At 36.9% G+C, this 24,841-nt stretch overlaps 1 protein-coding gene across 4 annotated transcripts; it reads right to left on the reverse strand.

Annotated features, from left to right (window-relative positions):
• Positions 1-8,344: 8,344 nt before the first annotated feature.
• fd102C (forkhead domain 102C) lies at positions 8,345-23,435 on the reverse strand. Of its 4 annotated transcripts, XM_017139367.3 has the most exons (3): positions 23,158-23,435; positions 9,899-10,405; positions 8,345-9,844 (listed from the first exon to the last, which is right to left on the reverse strand). In XM_017139367.3, exons 2-3 carry the CDS (start codon positions 10,339-10,341, stop codon positions 8,560-8,562), a joined length of 1,728 nt encoding a protein of 575 aa, XP_016994856.1. In that variant the 5' UTR covers positions 10,342-10,405; positions 23,158-23,435; the 3' UTR covers positions 8,345-8,559. The 4 variants fall into 4 exon arrangements, with proteins under 4 accessions (XP_016994856.1, XP_016994855.1, XP_070074209.1 ...); XM_017139366.3 differs by having other exon boundaries at positions 8,346-10,405; XM_070218108.1 differs by lacking the exon at positions 23,158-23,435 and adding an exon at positions 13,920-13,971 and having other exon boundaries at positions 8,346-10,405.
• Positions 23,436-24,841: the final 1,406 nt, after the last annotated feature.

A 24,841-nucleotide genomic window follows, 5' to 3' on the forward strand; every position in this document is an offset into this window, starting at 1 on the left:
TAGCGATGTCCAAAAGTGACTGATTCTGATTGGCAAACACGTTGCGTATGAGCAATTCTTGCCGCCAACAGCAGAGCTCTGTTTTCACCGCTTACACAGAGAGAATTCTGACGGATTCGAATTGAGTATGTGTATTCTCAGAAATTTAACTAAAGAAAAGAAAAAAACTTTAAATAATCACAAAATTCTCAATTTGAGAAACACACCTTTTATTTCCCATTTAAGAATAAATATTCTCATAATGAGTCTGACATTAATTAATAAGCTAAAAAGCTGTTTAAATATTTTAAATTTCCGAAAACAACACAAATGTACTACATTTTAATATGTATATTTATACCCGTTACTCGTAGAGTAAAAGGGTATATTAGATTCGTGCAAAAGTATGTAACAGGTAGAAGGAAGCGTTTCCGACCCTATAAACTATATATATTCTTGATCGGGATCACTAGCCGAGTCGATCTAGCCATGTCCGTCTGTCCGTCTGTCTGTCTGTCCGTCTGTCTGTCCGTCTGTCTGTCTGTATGAACGCTGAGATCTCGGAAACTATAAAAGCTAGAAGATTGACATTTTGCATGCAGATTCTAGGAGTTCCTACGCAGCGCAAGTTTGTTTCAAAAGGGTGCCACGCCCCCTCTAACGCCCACAATCGCTTATATACGATTTTAAAAATTTCAATATTTTGGAAAAGTAAAAATGCAGTTTTATTGTGTTTATCAATACATATCGAAATGTAGAAGAAATTTTTTAAATCGGACCATTCGTTAAAAAGTTACGGCGGATCAAAGTTTTTCTCCATCTCCTTCGCACTTCCTTTAGCTGAGTAACGGGTATCTGATAGTCGGGGCACCCGACTATAGCGTTCTCTCTTGTTTTTGTTTGTAATTTTGCGCTCAAAGTAAACTTTTATCATCATGCTTAACTTGTGAGTCCAAAAATACTCCATTTGAGTAAAACTAACTTGAATAATTCTCTCTGTGCACTCTCTGTTCAGTGGCAGCGATTGCCAACGCCATCTACAGCCTTAAGAGAGGAAGAGAACCGAAAATGAGAGAGGTTGGAGATCAAAAAGAGATTAGGCAGTAGGCAGTAGTAAGTAGCTAAGAGTACGTCCTTTCGACTCGTCTCTTAATTCGAAAGAGAGCTCACTTGGATTTTGCACAGAGAGGCAAAATAAGCCACGCCCCGCGCAGTATGGCATGCACACGCATATCCAGTTTTAGAGCAGCTGCCATGCGTTCTCAGTACAGTTTTAGAGCAGCTGCCTTTTTTAACACATACATATAATTCAAACTCTCTGGCATCTCCCTGCATCTTAGCTTTTAGAAAATGTTTACCTACTTGTTTTCGCAGGGATTTTCATGAGCGTCAAATTAGTGACGTGACTTAGCGGCACATGGGGCCAATTTTTATTTCTTGTTTTTTTCGGCTTCTGGGGGCCAAATTGAAAAATGTTAAATGCAAAATTGTTTAGAATGAAAATATCTATCACAATTTTCTATATTGCTCCCCTCATAGAGGTTGTACCAATATGCACGGTAAACATGGTTATTGGGCCTTTATTCGAGCTTCTTGTCAGAAAGTATCATTAAGCCGTCAGTTTTTGAGAAAATGAATAATTCTCGGATATTTCCCATACAAAAAAGGGGGGCAAATAATAAATTGTACAGGGCTCCACTCTCAGACGTTGTACCAACATGCACCCTATATTGGCAGATTGTGGATCGCCTAAAGCAAGTATCGATATAAGGTTAATACTTTCCTAGTTACGATTTTGGAACAAAGAAGATCCCGACAACGCGCTGATCGTTTTTCTCAAAAACTGACGGCTTTTTAGTTAAATTTAGCTAATGTAAGGATAAATTTATCCAGGCGGCAAATCGGGTTTCGTTTTCTCGTCCGTCATTTTAAACTCCAAATAAAAGGCGCACTAAATTGGCGACACCACAACAGAAGAGTTAACTAATTGTTAAGACAAAATGTAAAAATGTAAACGTAATGTAAAAATATTGTACCCGAAGTTACTGGTGCCATAACAAAAGGCTTCACTTAGCCTGTAGCACTGGGATAAAACCAAAAAAAAATGAATTTTAAAATACCGATGAACAGGAGACAACTCTTATTAAATCGGTGTCTTCGGAATCGCCTCCGGGAGATTAAATTCTTACATGCGTGCAATCTATGGCTCCTATAACTTTCGGAAACTTGGCTGTTTTAATTTTAAATTTTTAATACGCTGGTACTTCATAAATTGTTTTGAAAAATACGCTATAGCAAAAGATACTTCCCTAACAACTCGACTTGCTGTGGCCACGCTAACACCACAAAAATCGCCTACACTTATAAGAAAACTGTCGCTATTAGAAGCTTAACCCACGACTGTATTGTCGTTTCCCTGTAATAATGGTTTTTGATTATATGGAATTAGTTAAATCAAATGAATGCACTAACTTCATTACTTTAGATTCAAGTAGCAAAACCATTTCTTGCAAAACAAATAGCGCCGTGCTTTTACACAAGCGAAACCTATCTGCGCCGATAGGTTCGCACTTTAGACAATTCGACGATATCCCACAGAGTTTGAAGATAAATCACTCGGGTATTCATTTTAAAATAAATTGGATGACTTTAACAATTTTGATTTATGTTTAACTGTAAATAGAATCAGCTGTTTTCGAATGAAGATTGGAACCAGATTGACATTGCTCGAATGTCTGGCAACCTTGCGCGCAAATCCAACCGCACAAAATTGAAACGGTGGATGAAGTACCGAGACAAAATTTGTCGTTACCTGCGCTAACAGAAGGCTTTGTGCATGTTGGTACCACGTCTGCGAAAGTGAATTTAATTGGTAATAGAGTTAGCGTCGAATCAGAATTGTTTCCCAAAGGGTTAGAGTCATGAATACATTTTTTACATAGTGGTTCATGTCTTGGAATTTACCGGTTCAAATTTGAATTTAGCGGCACATCTTTTAACTTTTTATCTTCCCCCACTGTAAAGCGATTTTCTCAAAAACTGACGGCTTTATCTAAATGATTTTTTCACTGAACTTGCTTTAGGCGATCCACAATCGACCGTGCATGTCGGTACAACGTCTGAGAGTGGAGCCCTGTACAATTTATTATTTGCCCCCCTTTTTTGTATGGGGAAAATCCGAGGATCATTCACTGTTAGGCGATTTTCTCAAAAACTGACGGCTTTAGCTTAATGATACTTCCTGACAAGAAGCTTGAATAAAGGGCCAATAACCATGTTTACTGTGCATATTGGCACAACCTCTGTGAGGGGAGCAATAAAGAAAATTGTTGGAACACGATTTTTTGAATAGATTTTGAATGTACTTCTATAGGTATAGGATAGGTTTCTAAATCGATAGATATTTTTATTCTAAACAATTTTGCATTTAAAAAAAAAATTGGCCCCATCTTCCAGATTTCACCGTTTCACAATCGCCGCTAAGTCACTGACGCTAATTTGACGCGAAAGATAACTTCATTCTAAACAATTTTGCATTTAAAATTGTTCGATTTGGCCCCCAGAAGTCCCAGAAAGAATAAAAATTTGCCCCGTCTTCCAGATTCCACTGTTCCACAATCGCTGCTAAACTCTTCGATGCTAATTTGACGGCCATTAATTTATTTATTATAATATATATACCGTCCTGTTCCAGTTTTCACTCGGAAGTGAATTTGATATTATGCTGGCGGATTTAAGTCCGCGTGTATTTTTCGGAAGTTAACAGAGTAACAAAGAGGGATTTTTGAATCCGTGCATTCTTTCGGATATGAGTCCTGGAATAGCTCTGAGAAATTCGATTCCGTGTGAATCTTTCGGAAGTGAAAACTAGAATAAATTGTACACTGAATGAATATTTATTTTAACATGGACGTGGCCTATTCGGTTTGAAACTTAAATAATACACAAAAACATCGCCATATCGAATACGAAAACCTAAAAATCGACCTTAGCAGAAAGCTACAAGCGATACACAAACCTTGGCAAAGTACATAGGCGGGGAAATTCGCCTAACCTCATTTCTGGATAAATATACAAGTATGGATAATGGTTTGTGTCCATGGTTTGAGACCGCACTGCTTAGATTGTTGGTTAAATATGTAAATATGGAAATGGTTTGTGTCCATGGTTTGAGACCGCGCTGCTTAAATGGGGAACAGTTGAAGCCTCGGCAGTAGGAAATTTGGTCTTCGTCGAGGGTATTATGGTTTGTTCTCAGTTAAGACCATATTTGAACATAATTTAAAAACATCTGTGAAGAAATAATGCCTCGGAACCCTCTGGATCCTCCAACAGGATAATGATCCTAAGCAAACGGCGCATATCCTGAAGAATTTGCTGCTGTTTTAGGCTCTTCGACATTTTGGTTTTTGTGTATTAATAATATGGGCAATTATCTGCTGTCGCACGCGACGTTCGTACGCTTTGCAGGTGAAAAAAAAACATCTAACTAGAATCAAATATCAGTGGAAAATCGTATAGAAATATGTTTTTATCAAGTTTCAAGCTTTTTGGCTTGGTTGACATCCCCAGAGAATTGCCCATATGTAGAACAAAACTGCATCATTACTTTTCCCGTAAAAGCAATAGGAGTGGGTGAACTCCCAAAAAGGGTCGTATGTAGACTTTTGTCCGCCACTGTAGAAGACTTTTGAAAAAGTTTCATCGCTATAGCTTTAAAACAGCGGTCTGTACACACACTGATGAGCTGCCCTGTGCAATTTACTCACACAAATATAAAACAAAATGTAAATGTTTTAAAACTAACCCTGCAGTTCCCGAATTCAGCCGAGCGCTAAAATAGCACTGATAGCGACTGCGACACCGGCAGAGCCTCGGCAGAATCGACTCTCTCACCAATCGATTCTCTCTCCATCGCTATCTTTACGAAATTAAGGCGCTGAAAAAGCTGTGAATAAGCGCCTAAAATTTGTGAGGAGCACGAAATGAAATTTGGTCAAAATTCATCACAAAATCATCTACAGCGGCTCCACCGCTAAATCGGACACCTACTTTCATAAAATGAACATGCATAAATATGAATAAAATGGGTTAAATTCGTCGTTTTTTTTTGCTTTTACTTATACATTATGTTAATATCTTCCAAAAACATAAACAAAAATCACATATTTTTAACGAAAACACTTAGTTTTCCAACATAAACAACAAAAAATCCGGAAAAAATCGGACACTTGCTGAATACGGTTATTTTTTATGGAACTTACTGCAAACTTGGGGTTTGTAGTAGAGATTAAGAGCAAAAACCATTACTACACTGCAAAAAAAAGTTGGGATGGCTCCAAGGAAAGTCATTTTCTGTGAAACTTTGTCAGTTGATTGGAAAACTCAATTTCGAACTGAAAACTGTACGGAAATTCACTGGATTGGTCGGAAAAGTCAAGTCTATTTTCCAGGACATTATTATGAGGTTCCGGGGTACATTTTAATATGACAATAGAGGCGGGGAAGGCCAAATCAAGATGTTAATGACGGCATAATTCCAAAGTACCTTAAGATTTTAAAGGATAAAAAATATTTAAAAAACTCGAAAAATGTGTATATAATTGTGTATATCTGTATTTTTTAATATTTTAGTGATTTTTCCAAACATTTGGGTAATAAAATTTCCTAAAAAACTTTCCCTCTAAAAATGTCTTTTCGCTAAAAATCCCCCAAGCTCGTCAAAAAACCCCTAGATTTAGGGGGATAGCCCCAGATCTGGGAACACTGATTCTTTTTCTAATTCTCAAACGCAGGCGCCGTTTTTTCGCTAGTACTCAACCCAACAAAAAGTCGTTCAAAACAAAACACTTCATATGAAAAAAAATCAAGAAATTTTATTTCATATTCAGTTTTTGGTTTTGGACGACTTTTTGTTGGGTTGAGTACTAGCCCTTATTCAATTGCGTTCTAACTGTGATAAGTTGTTTTGAGTTTAAAAAAAAAAGTGCTATTAATCAAGAATACATTTTTAGGAAAGTAATTTTGAAGGGTATTAAAACTTTGTCTTGTCTAAATTATTATACCTTCTCATTTTTATAATATGTATGTTTTATTTTTAATATTTTTAGGTCAAGCTGATGGTACAAGTTGCATAAACAATATAATAGAGATAATTTTGTACTACAGCCCAGAAGGATGTTATTTTTGCACTGCTATATAAGTTTTTATCATTCTTGTCTAATATTCTAATATTATATTATATTATAAAAATATATATATCAGATCCCATAGGCCCCTGAAAAATCTCCATGCGCGAAAAGGCAGCCCACAAAGACTTCGGAAGCTAAGAACGTACCGAAGAACCCTACAAGTCTCGGAAGTATGTATAAATCTATTAATTTAATGTAAAAGGTATGAAAATAGTTTACCAAAAATGATGTAGTAAAATGAATTGTAAAGAAATAAACCTTTTTATATAGGCGATGAAATTCAACATATTTTTTAAGAAAATGGGCGATTAAGAGGTGATGAAAATGGGCAGTTAATAGGTGATGACTTTAATTAGGCGCTGAAAAAGCGCCAAAAAGGTGATGAGATAGGCGGTGAAAAACGGTGATGAACAGGTTTCGAGCACCGATGATCACCTAGGACATGCCCGTGTTAAAATTATCGCCATTTTTCTTACAAATTCACTAGTGATTGAGCGCTTTAAAAATCCACCATAAATCTAATTTTCCATGGATTTGGGCCATATCCGGCTTGTTTTATTCGGTAGGATGTAAACTTTAAGTTTGTACCCATTATTATTTTTCAACGGATTTATTTCGAGTTTTTACGTTACATAGAGCCGACTTACAGTCGACCAAAAACACATTTTTCATCTTTGTCGAGCTGCTGCGCTGCCATCACTTATCCAATCATAATGATCTGTATGGCAGAGTTAAGATTGACTTTAAAATGAAACGAAAACTGGCCCAATTGGGTGGTTATGAGCCGGGATATAGGAAAAAAAATCGAAAAAGGTCCAAAATTTAACATTTTGAACTTTAAAAAATCTTAAATAATAAACTGTGCCATCGAAAAAAAAGGTAGTGGTATTTTTGTTATCTAGGGCTCCAACAATTGAATCAACAACAATTGAACCAACAATTAAATCAATTGCTGCGGAGCACTTCAAGAGTATTATTTTGTAAACTAGTGTAATTCATACAAAACCTTTTGCATATTATTTTTATAATTTTTAAATTCCGGTTTTTTTTTATACAGAAAAATGTGCGATAAGTTTAAAAACGATCGGTTGAGCAATTTAACCTATTAACAAAAACACAAAAATATTGAAGAAGTAACTTTTGTCCTCCTTTTTAAATTTGTATTTAGTACTACTCGAACGATTAAGCTTTACCATTCTTAAAAAGCCAACAGTCTAATATTTTAGTTCGCGAAATCAATTTTTTCCTGAAAAGGCGCCGGAACAATAGCTTGGTTCCTAGAGAAATTCGAGCTAAGGAAGTTCACCTTATAGAAGTGTGGCTCGTATGTGGGCGGTTCTTTTACAAACCAAACGGATTTGGCCAAAAAAAAATTTCACATTTTTCATTTGTCTGAAACTTTTTTTACGTGTACTATTTGGAGTAAAAGTAAACACGTGTATAAGGATTTGGCCGAAAAAAAATTATTTTTTTTTAGAATTTTTTTTAGTTTGCCAAAAAAAGTGAATTTTGAAAAAGTACCCTCTCATTGAAAATCTGTATCTCCGGTTGTAGTAATCCGATTGACTTCAAGTCTTTTGCAATAATGCCTCTACAACCTCTTCTTAAAAAAAAATTTTTTTTTAATGAGTTTTTAATTTTTTAAAAATAAAAACAAAATAAGATTTAACAGAATTTTTTTAACGGGTTCCCCACAAAAAAAAAATTTATTTTTTAATTCAACATATGCGCCATATTGTTAGTTTTAATCGGTTTTTGTCAAAAAGGTGGAGCCATGTTTAACAAGGCCTCGGCTTTTTTCTATGAAAAAACGTCGTAGCATTAGGATATAAGATATAAGGGGCTGTCCATATATTACGTAATCATCTAGGGGGGGGGTCCACAACATGATTACTTATTATGAAGAAATGATTACATGGGGGGGGGGGGACAAAAATCGGCGAAATTGTGATTACGTAATATATGGACAGCCCCTAAGATATAAGATATTTTCTTATCAAATACACGCACGTAGAAGGTAATGGGCCCTAAACGGTTAGAGCGTGCCTCAAAAAGATACTTAGAATGACTTGAACTAGGAACATTCTGAAAATTTGACTTCATTATTTTTATTTTATTATCGAGATGAGTGAGATTTACACTATAGTGAACTTTATTAAGTCGCTAAATTTTTATTGCAATCTACGAAGTTTAACAATAGTTTAACATTTATTTTTGCTCGTTAAAATACAAAACTACATTGAAAGAACCCTATTTAATAAATATATATTTAGGTATGTATTTGTATTGCAGGGTGGGTCGTCAGTTTTGCTATGTAGTTAGACATTGGATCTTCCAGTCCTTAACAATATGTGGCTGCTTATGTGGCAATACAATCTATTATGACACGTTACTTGTGTGAGACCATTTCAATTTCCATTTTCGGAGGTGGCGTGAGGGAAGTTTGCCTTGCTGGCTTCGACGCCTCTATACTAGCTCGTCGCGCAGCTGCGGCCATATATGTCCCGTAGTATCTACTCAGCATGTGCGGATCGACGTGGTTGAGTTCGATATATGCATTTGGTATGGCTACTGCCAGGGTTGATGGCCTCGCGGCAGCCGGGGGCGCGGCAATGGCCTCTGCCAGTGGACATTCCTCCAGTGAGCTGGACTCCTCGTGTTGGCTACTACTACTGCCCAAGGACCTCGCCGCCGAGCTGGAAACTGAGTAGTTGTGCTGTTCAAGATCTTCGGGGTCGGGATCGGGATCGGGATCGGCATCGGCATCAAATGAAGACAGCCTGCCGTCGCTTAGGTACGAGTTATTGTCCTCAACGGAAAATAGTTGCTTCATGGCTCCTCTGCGGCTTTCCTGTTCCTCCGCCTCCGTCTCAGGATAGGAGTCCGGATCGGCATTAATGCTTTCGTCAACCACGTCAACGTTAACCTCCACATCGATATCAGTGTCAATGTCGGCATCAGCCACAGGCTGTTCCAGGCCCAGGACTACCTCGCGGTGAATGGTTTGCTTGGTGATGACCGTGTGGGTTTGAGTCGTAGTCCTTGCCGTGGCTGGCCTGACTGAGGACTCCTGATCCTCAGAGACAATGTCCACTATCTGGACATCGGGAGCCAGTAGCGAGGCCACGTCAAACTGGCGCTTCCTTGTCTGCGAGAACATGTTCGCGATGGTTGTTGTCGTGGTGGAGTTGATATACGCAATGTGCTGATGCGGGCCATGTTGCTGCTGGAGCTGAGCCGGCTGGATTACCTGTTCCAGCTGGTTGGCCTGTTGCCGTTGCATCGCCATGGCCGGGTCTGCAGGGGAGTACTGCGTCAGCCCGGGTGCCGAGCTGCGATTGAAGAACTGGCCTATATACTGTTGGTGGTACGGATAGCCCAGGGCCGACAGCTGCATCGCGGACTGGGAACTGGGCGGAGGTGGGGTGGTGAGATCCAGGGGTGGCGGGCTGGGCGAGTCGGTGCTGGCATCGTCCACCGACAGACCCATATGCTTTCGCACCTTGCGCTGAGCCTTGCGACGTCTGAAGTCCCCTTTGCGAAAATCATCCATGTTGGCGGGGTGTATTGCCCAGTAATGCCCCTTTCCATTGGCACTGCGGCCAGACTTGATAAAACAATCATTCAGTGAGAGATTGTGTCTGATGGAGTTCCTCCACCCCGGCCCGCGGCTTCTAAAATACGGATAGTTATCCAAAATGTATTGGTAAATGTCTGACAGGACCAACTTCATTTCAGTTGAGCTCAAAATGGCCATGGCTATGAGGCCAATGTAGCTGTGTTGCGGCTTTGGCTCCTCGGGCTGAAAGATGCGCTGCGTTTGGGGGAAGAGTGAAATGGTTGAGAGCGCGGCCATGCGATTGACTGCCGGAATATTGCCAGAAGCATGCGGTCCGTAGGGGCTTAAATGCAGCCACGGCGCACTCGTACCACTGCCTCCCGAGCCCCCGTATTGGGGGCATCGAAAGCGTTCAAAATTCAGGGCGTAGTTGTACAGTTGCAGGCGGTATTGCTCCAGAGCCATCGTCGTGGCCTGAGCTTGTGGACTTCTCGGTGTTCCAAGAGGATAGATGCTGGGCAAGGTTTGCTTGGGCACATTGCCGTTGTTCGATGTCCCCTGATCCTGGTCGGCCGTAGTCGCCTGCGAAGTACCCAAGTCAGAGTGAGCCATTTGCTTTTTTTACAGACGGACTATAATGATCCTTGTTACATCATCGAAGATCGTCAAATTGGACCTGTTTAAAATGAAATAGAGTACAAGATATCATCATTTACTGTGTTTAATTCAAAAATACTTTGAGTGACGAATATAACAGGCTAATACTCTAACTTATAGTCACTCAGGCAGTGGTATATATGGTTTAACAAGAGAGAATACTACATCAAATACCCGTTACTCAACTAAGGGAAGTGCGAGGGAAAGGAGATATGCGACTGCTTGCACTGCTTAAATTTAATTATTTAGTCAAAACTTTTTAATGAATCGCCCGATTTGAAAAAGTTCTATATTTCGACAGCTGTAAATAAACACAATAAAATTGCTTTTATACTTCACCAACATCTTTTAAGATGTAGGCGCCAAACACCTTTTTAAATCGTTTGATAAATCGTTTAATGAATATATACACTTTATAGTGTTGGACACACTTTCCCCAAATCAGGTATACGAAGCGTATCAGGTGAGATTGCCAAGGCGACTACTATATATACAGGAAATTTAAGAATGCTGTGATGGTCCTGATCTAGCAAAGGATACACCAATCGAAAAGTTTCGCAAAATCTTAAAGGGTTGCGTACCAGACTTTAAGTATATCAATTGATTCGGGAGAAAGAGCGGGGAAAGTGAAAAGTGTAAAGGCCTAACTGAAAATACGTGAAAATGAGGGATCTTATGATGAAATCTGACACTCCGTTCAAACAACACTCAAAAACAAGATTTTGGGGGATTTTTGAAAATTAATATGTTAATCTGCTGCTGGTCAGTTTGTCCCAAATTGATGTTAAGTTAATATCGGAACTTTCGTAAGTTGAAACACTGAACCGTCACTCTACGAGTAATGGATGTAAGTCAGGTACCGTAAATAATAATTACACTATGCAACATCTAAAATTTACCTCGATGGATGCTATATTTTGAATTCGTTACGAATTCCCAAGATAAACTGTGTTTTCCAAAAAGTTCCCCGACGCAAGGATTTTTAGCACAAGGACCTCAAAGTTCGAAAAAGGGTGAAAGTGGCCAACTTTCCGGAGTTTTTAGAGGCAAGCGGATTCATGGTCTGTTTTGATGTTAAAGTTTTTTTAAAAAATACACTCTTTATACTTCAAACCCCATGCTTAGAATAATTTTAGGATTTTTTTAAGGGAGAAACAAATTCTAGAAAACAGTCAAAAACAAGAGAGAACGCTATAGTCGAGTGCCCCGACTATCAGATACCCGTTACTCAGCTAAAGGGAGTGCGAAGGAGATGGAGATAAAAACTTTGATCCGCCGTAACTTTTTAACGAATGGTCCTATTAAAAAAATTTCTTCTACATTTCGATAGGTATTGATAAACACAATAAAACTGCATTTTTACTCTTCCGAAATATTGAAATTTTTAAAATCGTATATTAGCGATTGTGGGCGTTAGAGGGGGCGTGGCACCCTTTTGAAACAAACTTGCGCTACGTAGGAACTCCTAGAATCTGCATCTAAAATGTCAATCTTCTAGCTTTTATAGTTTTACTCAGCTTAACAACTTTAATATAAATATGCCTTCTTGTATGTTTTTTGCGCGCCTCATTTCAAATAATTTACATGAATTCAAAATGTATTCCAAATTAGAGTGACCAGCACTTTTCCAGCACCATCTATGGCACGAAATTGGTACTGTTTATAAATGACTGTGGGCGCCACGGCTTTTTGCGGTTTGTGGGCGTTAGAGGGGGCGTGGCACCTTGATAAAATAAACTTGCGCTGCGTAGGAAGCCCAAGAATATCTGTGTGAAATCCCAACCTTCTAGCTTATGTAGTTTCCGATATCTCAGCGTTCATCCAGACAGACACCCAGACAGACGGACAGACGGACATGGCTAGATCGACTCGCCTAGTGACCCTGATCAAGAATATATATACTTTATGGGGTCGGAAACGCTTCCTTTTAGCTGTTACATACTTTTGCACTAATACAATATACCCTTTTACTCTACGAGTAACGGGTATAAATATTGTACTGATTATAATAAAGAATTTTAAGAAAAAAGATTTAAAAAAAGCTTAGTTACTTACAGTAAATCTGTATATAATTTCGTCACATTCTATAATATTAATGGTCACCCTTTACAGCTGCGGCAAGAATCCTTGGATCTATGTGTGATGTTTGATTCGAAACTTAAGTTCTCAGCACACTTTGATTACATCATGCCCAGAGCGTATGCCAAGTTTGGATTTGTGAAAAGGAACGCATCGCTATTCACTGATCCCTACACCAGACTTGCGCTTTTGCATTTGTCCGATCTAAGCTAGAATATGCAGCTCTTATATGGAATCCCTTTACTAGCACTCATGGAAATAGAATAGAACGTTAGAATCGTTAGACCCTGTTCCTTCATATCACCAGAAATGCAAGCTTTTTCGTCTACCATCCCTTGCGCATCGTAGAAATATCCGCGACATTTGCTTTATCTTTGATTTGGTGAATGGTAGTACCGGAGCTACTCTCGAAAGTTGGTTTTAACGCTCCTTCTAGGCAACTTCGGAATTTTGATCAATTTTTTTTCGCGGTGAGGCGGACTAATTATTCCTAATTATTCCTAATAGGCTCATTAGAAATAGGCTCAAGAAAAATTATTTTGAAATATTTTTTTTTGCCGTTATTATTAATTTTGATTGGGGAAAAACTTTGCATCAAAACATTTTTGTTTTAAGCCCCAGGAAAAAATTTAAAAATTTAACTTTCACAAAATTTGCTCACTTTTCGAAGGGGTTAAGAACATTTTTGTGCCATTTAAACGGAATTGAAGTACTCTTTCTATAGGTGCCAAAAGTTTATATTAAAAGTTCAAAATGTGACTACAGTTAACATTCAAATCTGTCAAAATAATTATGCCTACTAGTGTATTCTTGATCAGGGTCACTAGCCGAGTCGATATAGCCATGTCCGTCTGTCCATCCGTATGAACGCTAAGATCTCGGAAACTATAAAAGCTAGAGGATTGGTATTTGGCATGAAGATTCTTGGAGTTCCTACGCAGCGCAAGTTTGTTATTGTGGTTAGCAATACCTATCGAAATGTAGAAGAAAATTTCAAATCGGACCATTCATTAAAAAGTTATGCGTGATCAAAGTTTTCTATTTCCATCTCCCTCGCACTCCCTTTACCTGAATAACGGGTATCTGATAGTCGGGGCACTCTCTTGTTTTTGACTATGATTTCTACAATTTGTTTCTCCCTTTAAAAAAAATCCTAAAATTATTCTAAGTATGGGGTTTGAAAGATAAGAAGTGTATCTTTAACATCAAAACAAACCATGAATCCGCTTGCCTCCAAGAACTCCGGATAGTTGGCCAATTTCAGCATTTCTCGAACTTTGAGGTCCTTGTGCTAAGAATCCTTGCGTCGGGGAACTTTTTGGAAAACGCAGTTTAACTTTGGACTTCGTAACGAATTCAAAAATATAGCATCCATCGAGGTACATTTGAAAAGCATTCATTTTGTTGCACAGTGTTATTTGTTTGAGTAAAAACTAAATGATTGTAATTATTACGTTCCCTGGTATAAATATCTTGTTTTACATTTATAATAATTTAATAACACAGGCCGACAAAATGTGACATGGGTCGATGTCCAGGCCTGCCACCATTTTATTTCGATAAATTCGGCTTTTCTAAGCATAAGTTGCCACTACGCCGATAGCCCATCAGCTCTGGTATTTGCGGTATCTATAATTTAAGAAAATCACAAAATTTCTTCGGCTTTTGGGATATATCTTCAAGATATCTTTTCGGAATTAAATAGTTACATGTCTCTTTTATACGGTCGTTTTGGAAAATTCAATCTAACTCAACCACAAGAGGAGGTGGGCGCAATCAAAATTTTAAAGTCACAGCAAAGTTTAAAAATCTTCATTTGTGAACAGCGTTTAAAAATTAAATAAAAATATTTTCTTCTACGATGCATTTTTGATCCAAAGTCACCTTATGTCCTTAATTTTTAGGACACTCATCAGGTTTTGGTGAATTGTTTTGGAATTTTAAAAATTGTTTTTCTTACTTTCTTCACAGTGACAATTCACAAACAGTGCCCAAACCTGTCACTATTTTACGTAACGCATAACTATTTTTGAGCACAAGTGACCTTTCCTTTAAAAATATTTATACATGGGCGTAAGTTAAAAGATGGAGGGGGATAACACTTCAGGCATTTCAGCCCCCATAGATTAGTAGGCTACGCTCATGTGCTTATATTCAAAACTACTTAGATCGTTTAGAAATATGTTATTTAAAATTTAAAACAAAAAAATTATTTTTTTTTTAATTTTTAAGAATTCGCGCTCCATCGAAGATATTTTTTTTGCGAATTTTGGGGATGAGGACCGTAAACTAGAGTATTACCAAAATTTGTATTTTATCTAACATATTTAAATAATTATTTTTTTAATATTTTATTATTTAATGGAGGCTTAAATAAATTACTCGTAAGCCAGCGGATCAAAATATTTGAAAATTTTAATTCTTAGCTATTAGGTTCCTATCTACCAATCCCCATCTAAAATTTTGCAATATCGCCTGAGGCCGTTTTCCCATATTTGTTTAAATAGGCCCTTTTATATTTCCTTTTTTATTTTTACGCGAGGGTTTAACGACAAATTCACCAGAGGTAACTTGAGGAAATTGGCAACGCGGTGTCATTTTCTTGTATTTTTTTGGTCATCTGAGTACCGCGGTAAAAAAAAGCCTTGAAGAGAAGTGTCCTCACCCTATTTGCCTCTCGCCCTCAAAAAGCTGGAATAAAAGTGAATGCACTATCAAGAGTAGCAATGTTATCAATTCAGTTGATCTAAATTTATTGTTTTTATCCCAAAAAAAAATTCTATTACAACACCATTAAAAGTGGGTGGCGGATAGAATAGGAAATAAATACACTGCGATTCTTTTGGAGGAGGAAATATATCACCATTCTTTTCCTTTACATCTTGGATACGAGGATCTTTTCATTGAACGTGTTCTACTCGAAATGGGATTTGCCTTCACACAATTTCAATGAGAGGAACTGATTAATTCAAAATCCGACATACATATTATTCCGTCAAAGTTTATATGGCTTTTATTACGACCATATTTTTATCTTTCTGTGCGGTCTACGGCTTGGCCAATGCTAATGCTCAACACATTGTTGATCTTCTGCATTTATGTTAATGAGTACTCCACTCAACGCCACTTTTGAAGTGATGTGCAGTTTTTGTTTGTTTTGAATGATATAGTTTAAGTACTCTTCAGATTTTTAGTAAATCAATATTTACGGGGATTGGTGTATCGGTGGAAAAATGTGATGGCATATTATGAGGTGCGCCACACACAAAAAAAAACTTAGTAAAATCAACTGTAATAATGGTCAAACAGGCCCCAACCAGCAAAATTGTCAATTCTACTTAGTAAATAGTCATTTCACAACAACAAAATACACACAATTAGCAAAGACACAAACCTAAAGCAAAAACAAATACACGTAACTATTTTAATAGTTACATAACTATCTTTGTTGGTCAATTTTACCAAGCAAACACTAGTTTACAACTTTAAATTTTTTTTCAAAATAATCGCAGAGACCAATTTTAATACCCGTTACTCGTAAAGGTAAATAGTTAGAAAGGTAGTTAAAAGGTAGTAGATGCACCTTTCGTTATCGTTGTGATCGGGACGCAATTAACAAAGATGCAACCTGTTCATATGTCAAAAAGCAAACTAACAAAAGCAGGCCACCTAAATTGGGATGTTTCACTAAAAAATTCATATCTCCTAGAATTTGCACTCCATTTGCAAATATTTGGCCTTAACTTGTTAATAACAAAAGGGGCCCTTAGATCGGAAAGCACAAAATAATTTATAATTTTTTTTTTTGTATTTTTATACCCTTGTATAGGGTATTATAATTTCAGTCAGATGTTTGCACCGCAGTGAAGGAGACGTTTCCGACCACATAAAGTATATATATTCTCGATCAGCACCAATAGCCAAGTCTATCTAGCCATGTCCGTCTGTCCGTCTGTCCTTCTGTCCGTCTGTCCGTTTCTATGCGAACTAGTCTCTCAGTTTTAAAGCTATCGCGATGAAACTTTCCCGAAAGTCTTCTTTCTATTGCAGGTAGTACACACAAAAAAAAAACTTGGTAAAATCAACTGTAATAATTGTCAAACAGGCTCCAACCAGCAAAATTCTCAATTCTACTAAGTAAATAGTCATTTCACAACAACAAAATACACACAATTAGCAAAGACACAAACCCAAAGCAAAAACAAAATACGAGTAACTATTTTAATAGTTACGTAACTATCTTTGTTGGTCAATTTTACCAAGCAAATTTTTTTGTCTGTACATATGTCGGAGCGAGCCGGATCGGACCACTATATCTTAAGGCTCCCATAGGAAAATTCAAACAAATATAAGAAAATTCATTGTAACTTTGTAGGAGGTAGGCGTTTTGATTCTTGACTACTTAAAAACAAAATTTAAATAAATAGAAACGCTGAATCTGGAATCTCTGGAACTGCACCGAGTGAGCATTACTTTATCTGCAAGGGTATATAAGCTTCGTCTGTCCGAAGGTAGATTCCTTTCTTGTTTTGCTGTAAACTAGTGTTATTAGACCTGACCTATAAAACTGAACTTTTTAAACTTGGTATGTATGTACAGGCAGCAGTGAACGAGTTTGACCAAAAAATAATATTAAAAAAAAACAAAAATATGCTTGAGTTTGTGAGCTTTGAACTTTTTCGTATGCATTGACCTTTTGGCTGTACCCTGTATATACATTTCCGAAATCTTTAAATATGTGGGAACCCATGTGCGGATCCACGGGGGTGATAGGGGTGATAGGTGATATATCACCCCCCCCCCCCTCGGGTGAAAAATGAAAGGAATTTTAGTATTCAAAAAGTATGCAACAAAAAATTTGTTCTGATATCACCCCCCACAACAAAATCCTTGATCCCCCACTGTGGGAACCAGACACATTTTAAGGTTGTTTAATGCGATTGTAGGCGTTAGAGTGGGAGTGGTGCTCGGCTGAAATAAACTTGCGCTGCGTAGGAAGCCAAAGAATATGTGTGGTTAATCCCTAGCTTTTGTGGTTTTCGAGATCTCAGCGTTCATACAGACGGTCAGACAGACAAACGGACAGACGGACATGGCAAGATCGACACGGCTATTAATCCTGATCAATAATATATACTTTATAGGGTCGAAAACGCTTCTTTCTACCTGATACTTATTTTGCTCGAATACAATATACCCTTTTACTCTACGAGTAACGAATATAAAAACAAGAAAGGAAGCTAGTTTCGGCAAACCGAAGCTTACATACCCTTGCAGATCATTCTATTAATTTACAAATCGCAAAAATGCTAAATTTCCTATTATTTCACATTAATTTTTTGATCGTTTCTATGGCAGCTATATGATATCGTAGTTCGATCTTTTTAAAATTAAAATCGAAATTCGGAAATATTTAAAAGTAGTCATATCCCAGAGTAGAAGATAATGTAATAAAAATCAAGAAAGATATAATTTTTTTCCTATTAATTTCCTTTTAATTTTTCGACCGTTCCTATGGCAGCTATATGATATAGTGATCCGATTTTTAAAATATTTAATTCAAAATTCAGAAATATATAAAAAATCATATTTCCAAGAGTAGAACGTAATATTTGAAAAAAACATCGAAGCTAGAATTTTTTTAACGTTTCCTTCCTATGGGAGCTATAAGATATAGTTGTCCGGTCCGGTCGGTTCCGACATATATACTACCTGCAATAGAAAGAATACTTTTGGGAAAGTTTCATCCCGATAGCTCAAAAACTGATAGACTAGTTTGCGTAGAAACAGACAGACGGACAGACGGACATGGCTAGATCGACTCGTCAGTGATGCTGATCAAGAATAAATATACTTTATGGGGTCGAAAACGTCTCCTTCACTGCGTTGCAAACTTCTGACTGACTCTGCAAGGCTATAAAAATAGACAACGCTTGATTTCTTAATTTCAAAGACCTTTTTTATTTAAAGGCAATTTTTATTTGTCGGAAAGGATGTAACAGGTAAAAGGAAACGTTTTTTGACTCCGGTAATGATCCTGATTAAATAAAGGTATACTTTATATGTTTTTGTACACACAAAAATAAAAACTTGATAAAATCAACTGTAATAATTGTCAAACAGGCCCCAACCAGCAAAATTGTCAATTCTACTAAGTAAATAGTCATTTCACAACAACAAAATACACACACTTAGCAAAGACACAAACCCAAAGCAAAAACAAAATACACGTAACTATTTTAATAGTTACGTAACTATCTTTGTTGGTCAATTTTACCATTTTACCAATTTTACCATTTGTGATCGGGACGCAATTAACAAAGATGCAACCTGTTCATATGTCAAAAAGCAAACTAACAAAAGCAGGCCACCTAAATTGGGATGTTTCACTAAAAAATTCATATCTCCTAGAATTTGCACTCCATTTGCAAATATTTGGCCTTAACTTGTTAATAACAAAAGGGGCCCTTAGATCGGAAAGCACAAAATAATTTATAATTTTTTTTTTTGTATTTTTATACCCTTGTATAGGGTATTATAATTTCAGTCAGATGTTTGCACCGCAGTGAAGGAGACGTTTCCGACCACATAAAGTATATATATTCTCGATCAGCACCAATAGCCAAGTCTATCTAGCCATGTCCGTCTGTCCGTCTGTCCTTCTGTCCGTCTGTCCGTTTCTATGCGAACTAGTCTCTCAGTTTTAAAGCTATCGCGATGAAACTTTCCCGAAAGTCTTCTTTCTATTGCAGGTAGTACACACAAAAAAAAAACTTGGTAAAATCAACTGTAATAATTGTCAAACAGGCTCCAACCAGCAAAATTCTCAATTCTACTAAGTAAATAGTCATTTCACAACAACAAAATACACACAATTAGCAAAGACACAAACCCAAAGCAAAAACAAAATACGAGTAACTATTTTAATAGTTACGTAACTATCTTTGTTGGTCAATTTTACCAAGCAAATTTTTTTGTCTGTACATATGTCGGAGCGAGCCGGATCGGACCACTATATCTTAAGGCTCCCATAGGAAAATTCAAACAAATATAAGAAAATTCATTGTAACTTTGTAGGAGGTAGGCGTTTTGATTCTTGACTACTTAAAAACAAAATTTAAATAAATAGAAACGCTGAATCTGGAATCTCTGGAACTGCACCGAGTGAGCATTACTTTATCTGCAAGGGTATATAAGCTTCGTCTGTCCGAAGGTAGATTCCTTTCTTGTTTTGCTGTAAACTAGTGTTATTAGACCTGACCTATAAAACTGAACTTTTTAAACTTGGTATGTATGTACAGGCAGCAGTGAACGAGTTTGACCAAAAAATAATATTAAAAAAAAACAAAAATATGCTTGAGTTTGTGAGCTTTGAACTTTTTCGTATGCATTGACCTTTTGGCTGTACCCTGTATATACATTTCCGAAATCTTTAAATATGTGGGAACCCATGTGCGGATCCACGGGGGTGATAGGGGTGATAGGTGATATATCACCCCCCCCCCCTCGGGTGAAAAATGAAAGGAATTTTAGTATTCAAAAAGTATGCAACAAAAAATTTGTTCTGATATCACCCCCCACAACAAAATCCTTGATCCCCCACTGTGGGAACCAGACACATTTTAAGGTTGTTTAATGCGATTGTAGGCGTTAGAGTGGGAGTGGTGCTCGGCTGAAATAAACTTGCGCTGCGTAGGAAGCCAAAGAATATGTGTGGTTAATCCCTAGCTTTTGTGGTTTTCGAGATCTCAGCGTTCATACAGACGGTCAGACAGACAAACGGACAGACGGACATGGCAAGATCGACACGGCTATTAATCCTGATCAATAATATATACTTTATAGGGTCGAAAACGCTTCTTTCTACCTGATACTTATTTTGCTCGAATACAATATACCCTTTTACTCTACGAGTAACGAATATAAAAACAAGAAAGGAAGCTAGTTTCGGCAAACCGAAGCTTACATACCCTTGCAGATCATTCTATTAATTTACAAATCGCAAAAATGCTAAATTTCCTATTATTTCACATTAATTTTTTGATCGTTTCTATGGCAGCTATATGATATCGTAGTTCGATCTTTTTAAAATTAAAATCGAAATTCGGAAATATTTAAAAGTAGTCATATCCCAGAGTAGAAGATAATGTAATAAAAATCAAGAAAGATATAATTTTTTTCCTATTAATTTCCTTTTAATTTTTCGACCGTTCCTATGGCAGCTATATGATATAGTGATCCGATTTTTAAAATATTTAATTCAAAATTCAGAAATATATAAAAAATCATATTTCCAAGAGTAGAACGTAATATTTGAAAAAAACATCGAAGCTAGAATTTTTTTAACGTTTCCTTCCTATGGGAGCTATAAGATATAGTTGTCCGGTCCGGTCGGTTCCGACATATATACTACCTGCAATAGAAAGAATACTTTTGGGAAAGTTTCATCCCGATAGCTCAAAAACTGATAGACTAGTTTGCGTAGAAACAGACAGACGGACAGACGGACATGGCTAGATCGACTCGTCAGTGATGCTGATCAAGAATAAATATACTTTATGGGGTCGAAAACGTCTCCTTCACTGCGTTGCAAACTTCTGACTGACTCTGCAAGGCTATAAAAATAGACAACGCTTGATTTCTTAATTTCAAAGACCTTTTTTATTTAAAGGCAATTTTTATTTGTCGGAAAGGATGTAACAGGTAAAAGGAAACGTTTTTTGACTCCGGTAATGATCCTGATTAAATAAAGGTATACTTTATATGTTTTTGTACACACAAAAATAAAAACTTGATAAAATCAACTGTAATAATTGTCAAACAGGCCCCAACCAGCAAAATTGTCAATTCTACTAAGTAAATAGTCATTTCACAACAACAAAATACACACACTTAGCAAAGACACAAACCCAAAGCAAAAACAAAATACACGTAACTATTTTAATAGTTACGTAACTATCTTTGTTGGTCAATTTTACCAAGCAAATTTTTTTGTGTGTAGTTGTACGATCGTTCCTATGACAGTTATGACATACTCCTCCGATTTATTATACTCGTGACTCGTAGAGTAAAAAAACTTGGTAAAATCAACTGTAATAATTGTCAAACAGGCCTCAACCATAAAAATTGTCCATTCTACTTAGTAAATTGTTACTCTTACGTAGTTCGTAAACGTAAGGGTTACTATAAAAAATAGTTATGCAACTGTAAAAACAAAAGTAGAATGTGCCCAAACCATAAATTGTAGTTAACTTACTATTTGTATAGTAATTTCCAATAACCTTTTCCAAAAGTGACTTTATCCTACACCTTATAAAGGTGCGGGTTGCACTTGACTTCCAGCTAGTGTGGAAGTATATTAAAGACTTAAGACAGAAAATAAGTCTTAATGACTAAGAATCTCACTTGGGCTTGGTCCATGAAGGGCTACACACAAAAAAAAACTTGGTAAAATCAACTGTAATAATTGTCAAACAGGCCCCAACCAGCAAAATTGTAAATTCTACTAAGTAAATGGTCATTCCACAACAACAAAATACACACAATTAGCAAAGACATAAACCCAAAGCAAAAACAAAATACACGGAACTATTTTAATAGTTACGTAACTATCTTTGTTGGTCAATTTTACCAAGCAAATTTTTTTGGGTGTAGACTCAGTTGGGAATTATAAGTAAGGCATCCCAAAAGGTTTGTAAATTACTGTTGCTTACTTTTACACTAAAGAAGTTACGTTAGGGTAACTATTGTTCATAGTTAAACAACTATTTAAAATAGTTCACAAAACAAAAACAAATACACGGACGACTATTTTTATTGTTAAAGTCCTATTTTTAATAGTTACTGAACTATCTTCATTGGTCGATTTTACCAAGCAAATTTGTTTAAAGTAAAAAAATGTTATTCTCTTCAAGACATTATTTTTTAAAGCACAGAAAAACATTTTTTTTTTTATCTTGTTTGTTGTTGTCTTTTTGTTATATCCGTTATTCGTAGAGTAAAAGGGTATATTCGTGCAAAAGTATGTAACAGCTAGAAGGATGCGTTTCCAACCCCATAAAGTATATATACTCTTGATCAGGGTCATTAGCCGAGTCAATATAGTCATGTCCGTCTGTCTGTTTGTCCGTCTATATGAGCACTGAGATTTCGGAAACTACAAGAGTCAATATAGTCATGTCCGTCTGTCTGTTTGTCCGTCTATATGAGCACTGAGATTTCGGAAACTACAAGAGCTAGAGGGTTGAGATTTCCCACACATATTCTTGGGCTTCCTACGCAGCGCAAGTTTCTTTCAGCGCCACGCCTTCTCTAACGCCCACAATCGCCCACTAAAGACCATTCGTTAAAAAGTTATGTGCAATCAAAATTTTATATATCCATCTCCCTCGCACTTCCTTTAGCTGAGTGACGGGTAGATAGTCGGGACACCCACCCGACTTTAGCGTTCTGTCTTGTTTTTATTTTAAATCTATCTTAATATCCTTGTGTAAGCTTTATCGTTTTACTTTAATTTCCACTTCTGTTAGAGACAGTGGCGCATCTAGGATTTTTTTGTTGCATTCTTTTTGAATGCCAAAATTCCTTTCCTATTTTACCCCAGTTGGGGGGGGGGGGTGTGTGTGTGTGTGTGTTTTCCGGAACAATTTTTGAAATTTTAACCGAATTTAATTTTTTTCTGCGTGAACTTACAATTTTCTGCACAATACTGCTCCACTTAATTAAGGCATGTCTGCTTGCGCCGACGCTATCTCAGTGAAATGATTACTGATGAGAAGTAACTGGTTGTCACTGGCACTGAGTAGGTAACCGTTAACCATACATATTACACGTAAATAACACAAATTTGACGGAACCACTTAAGCACTGGTTTTTATGTCGGGTGCACTAGCTTTGCAAAATTTGTGTTGATAATATTTTATTTGCAGTGTTATCAGGGAAATATCGACGGAAATCAGGAACGTGCGGTCGACGCCGTGTTCGAACTATGTCTGAGTCCGTCCAAAATGGCTGAGGGCTTGGCCACAAGGGTGTAAGCAGTACGAGTGACTTGCAGGCCACGCCCCTTCTTCACTTGGCGCTTCCCATTGGCCCAAGCAATCTCGTGCGCAGAGGGTGGCAATCAGATGTATTCGGCGTTGTTTGGCCTGTCCTCTTCAGTCCTCTACTCATGGTATTAGCGCTGTCTCTGTTGGACCTTTTGAAAGTTCAAAGGGGACTCTAACAAATCCATTACACCTACACCTATCTTGTTCTAGCACTCGCACTTCCGACCAGGGAAGAAAGGCATGAACTACTTGCAGTAAGTTTTAATTCCTATTGTAGGCACTGCGCTATATACAGACCCGGGGTACATACAAGTAAGTTTATGTGAATTGTGTTCATATGTAAGATCAAGGTATACCGAATTTGCATTGTAGGTAATCAATAAAAGCGCCATCAGATTGCTTATTTACGGTTTTACATTTTAATTAAACTGTTTTTGAAAACATGCCAATAAAACCAAAAAGAAATCCTGTACACATACAGAATCGATGTTGCAGATTTAACGTTTCATGCACTATAATGTCACCGCTATGGCAGATCCAGGATTTGGCTCATAAGGCTCTGACTGCTAGAAATCAAGCTCACAATAGAACAAGCTTCAGGTGCCAATAGATCACTTGATATCAAGCTGATAGCTTTAGATGGACCCTTTGAAACTAAGTTATGCGGAAAGGATACCAGTTGGGTAGGATGAAATTCGCGTTTAGCAACAATTCCGTTTAGTTGGTAGGCATATATTCGTATGCAGTTTTCATACACACAAAAAAAAAATTGTCAAAAAGACCCCAACCACAAAAAATTGTCAATTTTGTCCAGGATATAGGTGTGTGTTTTGGCTAATTGTGAGTAGAATTGACTATATTTTGTGTGTATTATTCAAAGTAAAAACAGAATTGGATATTAAATGAACAAATTGGTATGACGCGTTTATTCAATTTGTATTAATTTTTCCAAAATTATTCCCAATATCACAGAATTTCTTATTATGTCCTTAAGCCCTGCCATTTCTTGTCTTTTTCAGGACAGTTCTGTTACTTCTTTTATTGTTTTAGCCGAAAAAGGTCTGTTAAACTCTTATTTTCCCGAAGTCTGTCCGTGTACCCTCTTTTCTGTATACTTGATAAAATGTTTGGTTTTTTTTCTGTTTCATTCCACATCTGTATTTTTTTGGCAACACAGATCTTCCAATAATTTTTTATTCTTCAAATTAAATAGACCCAGTATTTGCCGAATTTTTAACCCATTAATCTTAAAATGTATCTTTACCAAAGATTAAACAACTAAAAACCATTTTAAATACCATCAGAGTTATTAAAAACATTAATTGAAT

The sequence above is a fragment of the Drosophila takahashii genome, chromosome 4, assembly GCF_030179915.1.
Source record: "Drosophila takahashii strain IR98-3 E-12201 chromosome 4, DtakHiC1v2, whole genome shotgun sequence".
NCBI classification, from domain to species: Eukaryota; Metazoa; Arthropoda; class Insecta; order Diptera; family Drosophilidae; genus Drosophila; species Drosophila takahashii.

Bases quoted from the DNA above. Each gene is read 5' to 3' on its own strand.
- fd102C (XM_017139366.3), bottom strand. From the start codon at position 10,341: ATGGCTCACTCTGACTTGGGTACTTCGCAGGCGACTACGGCCGACCAG.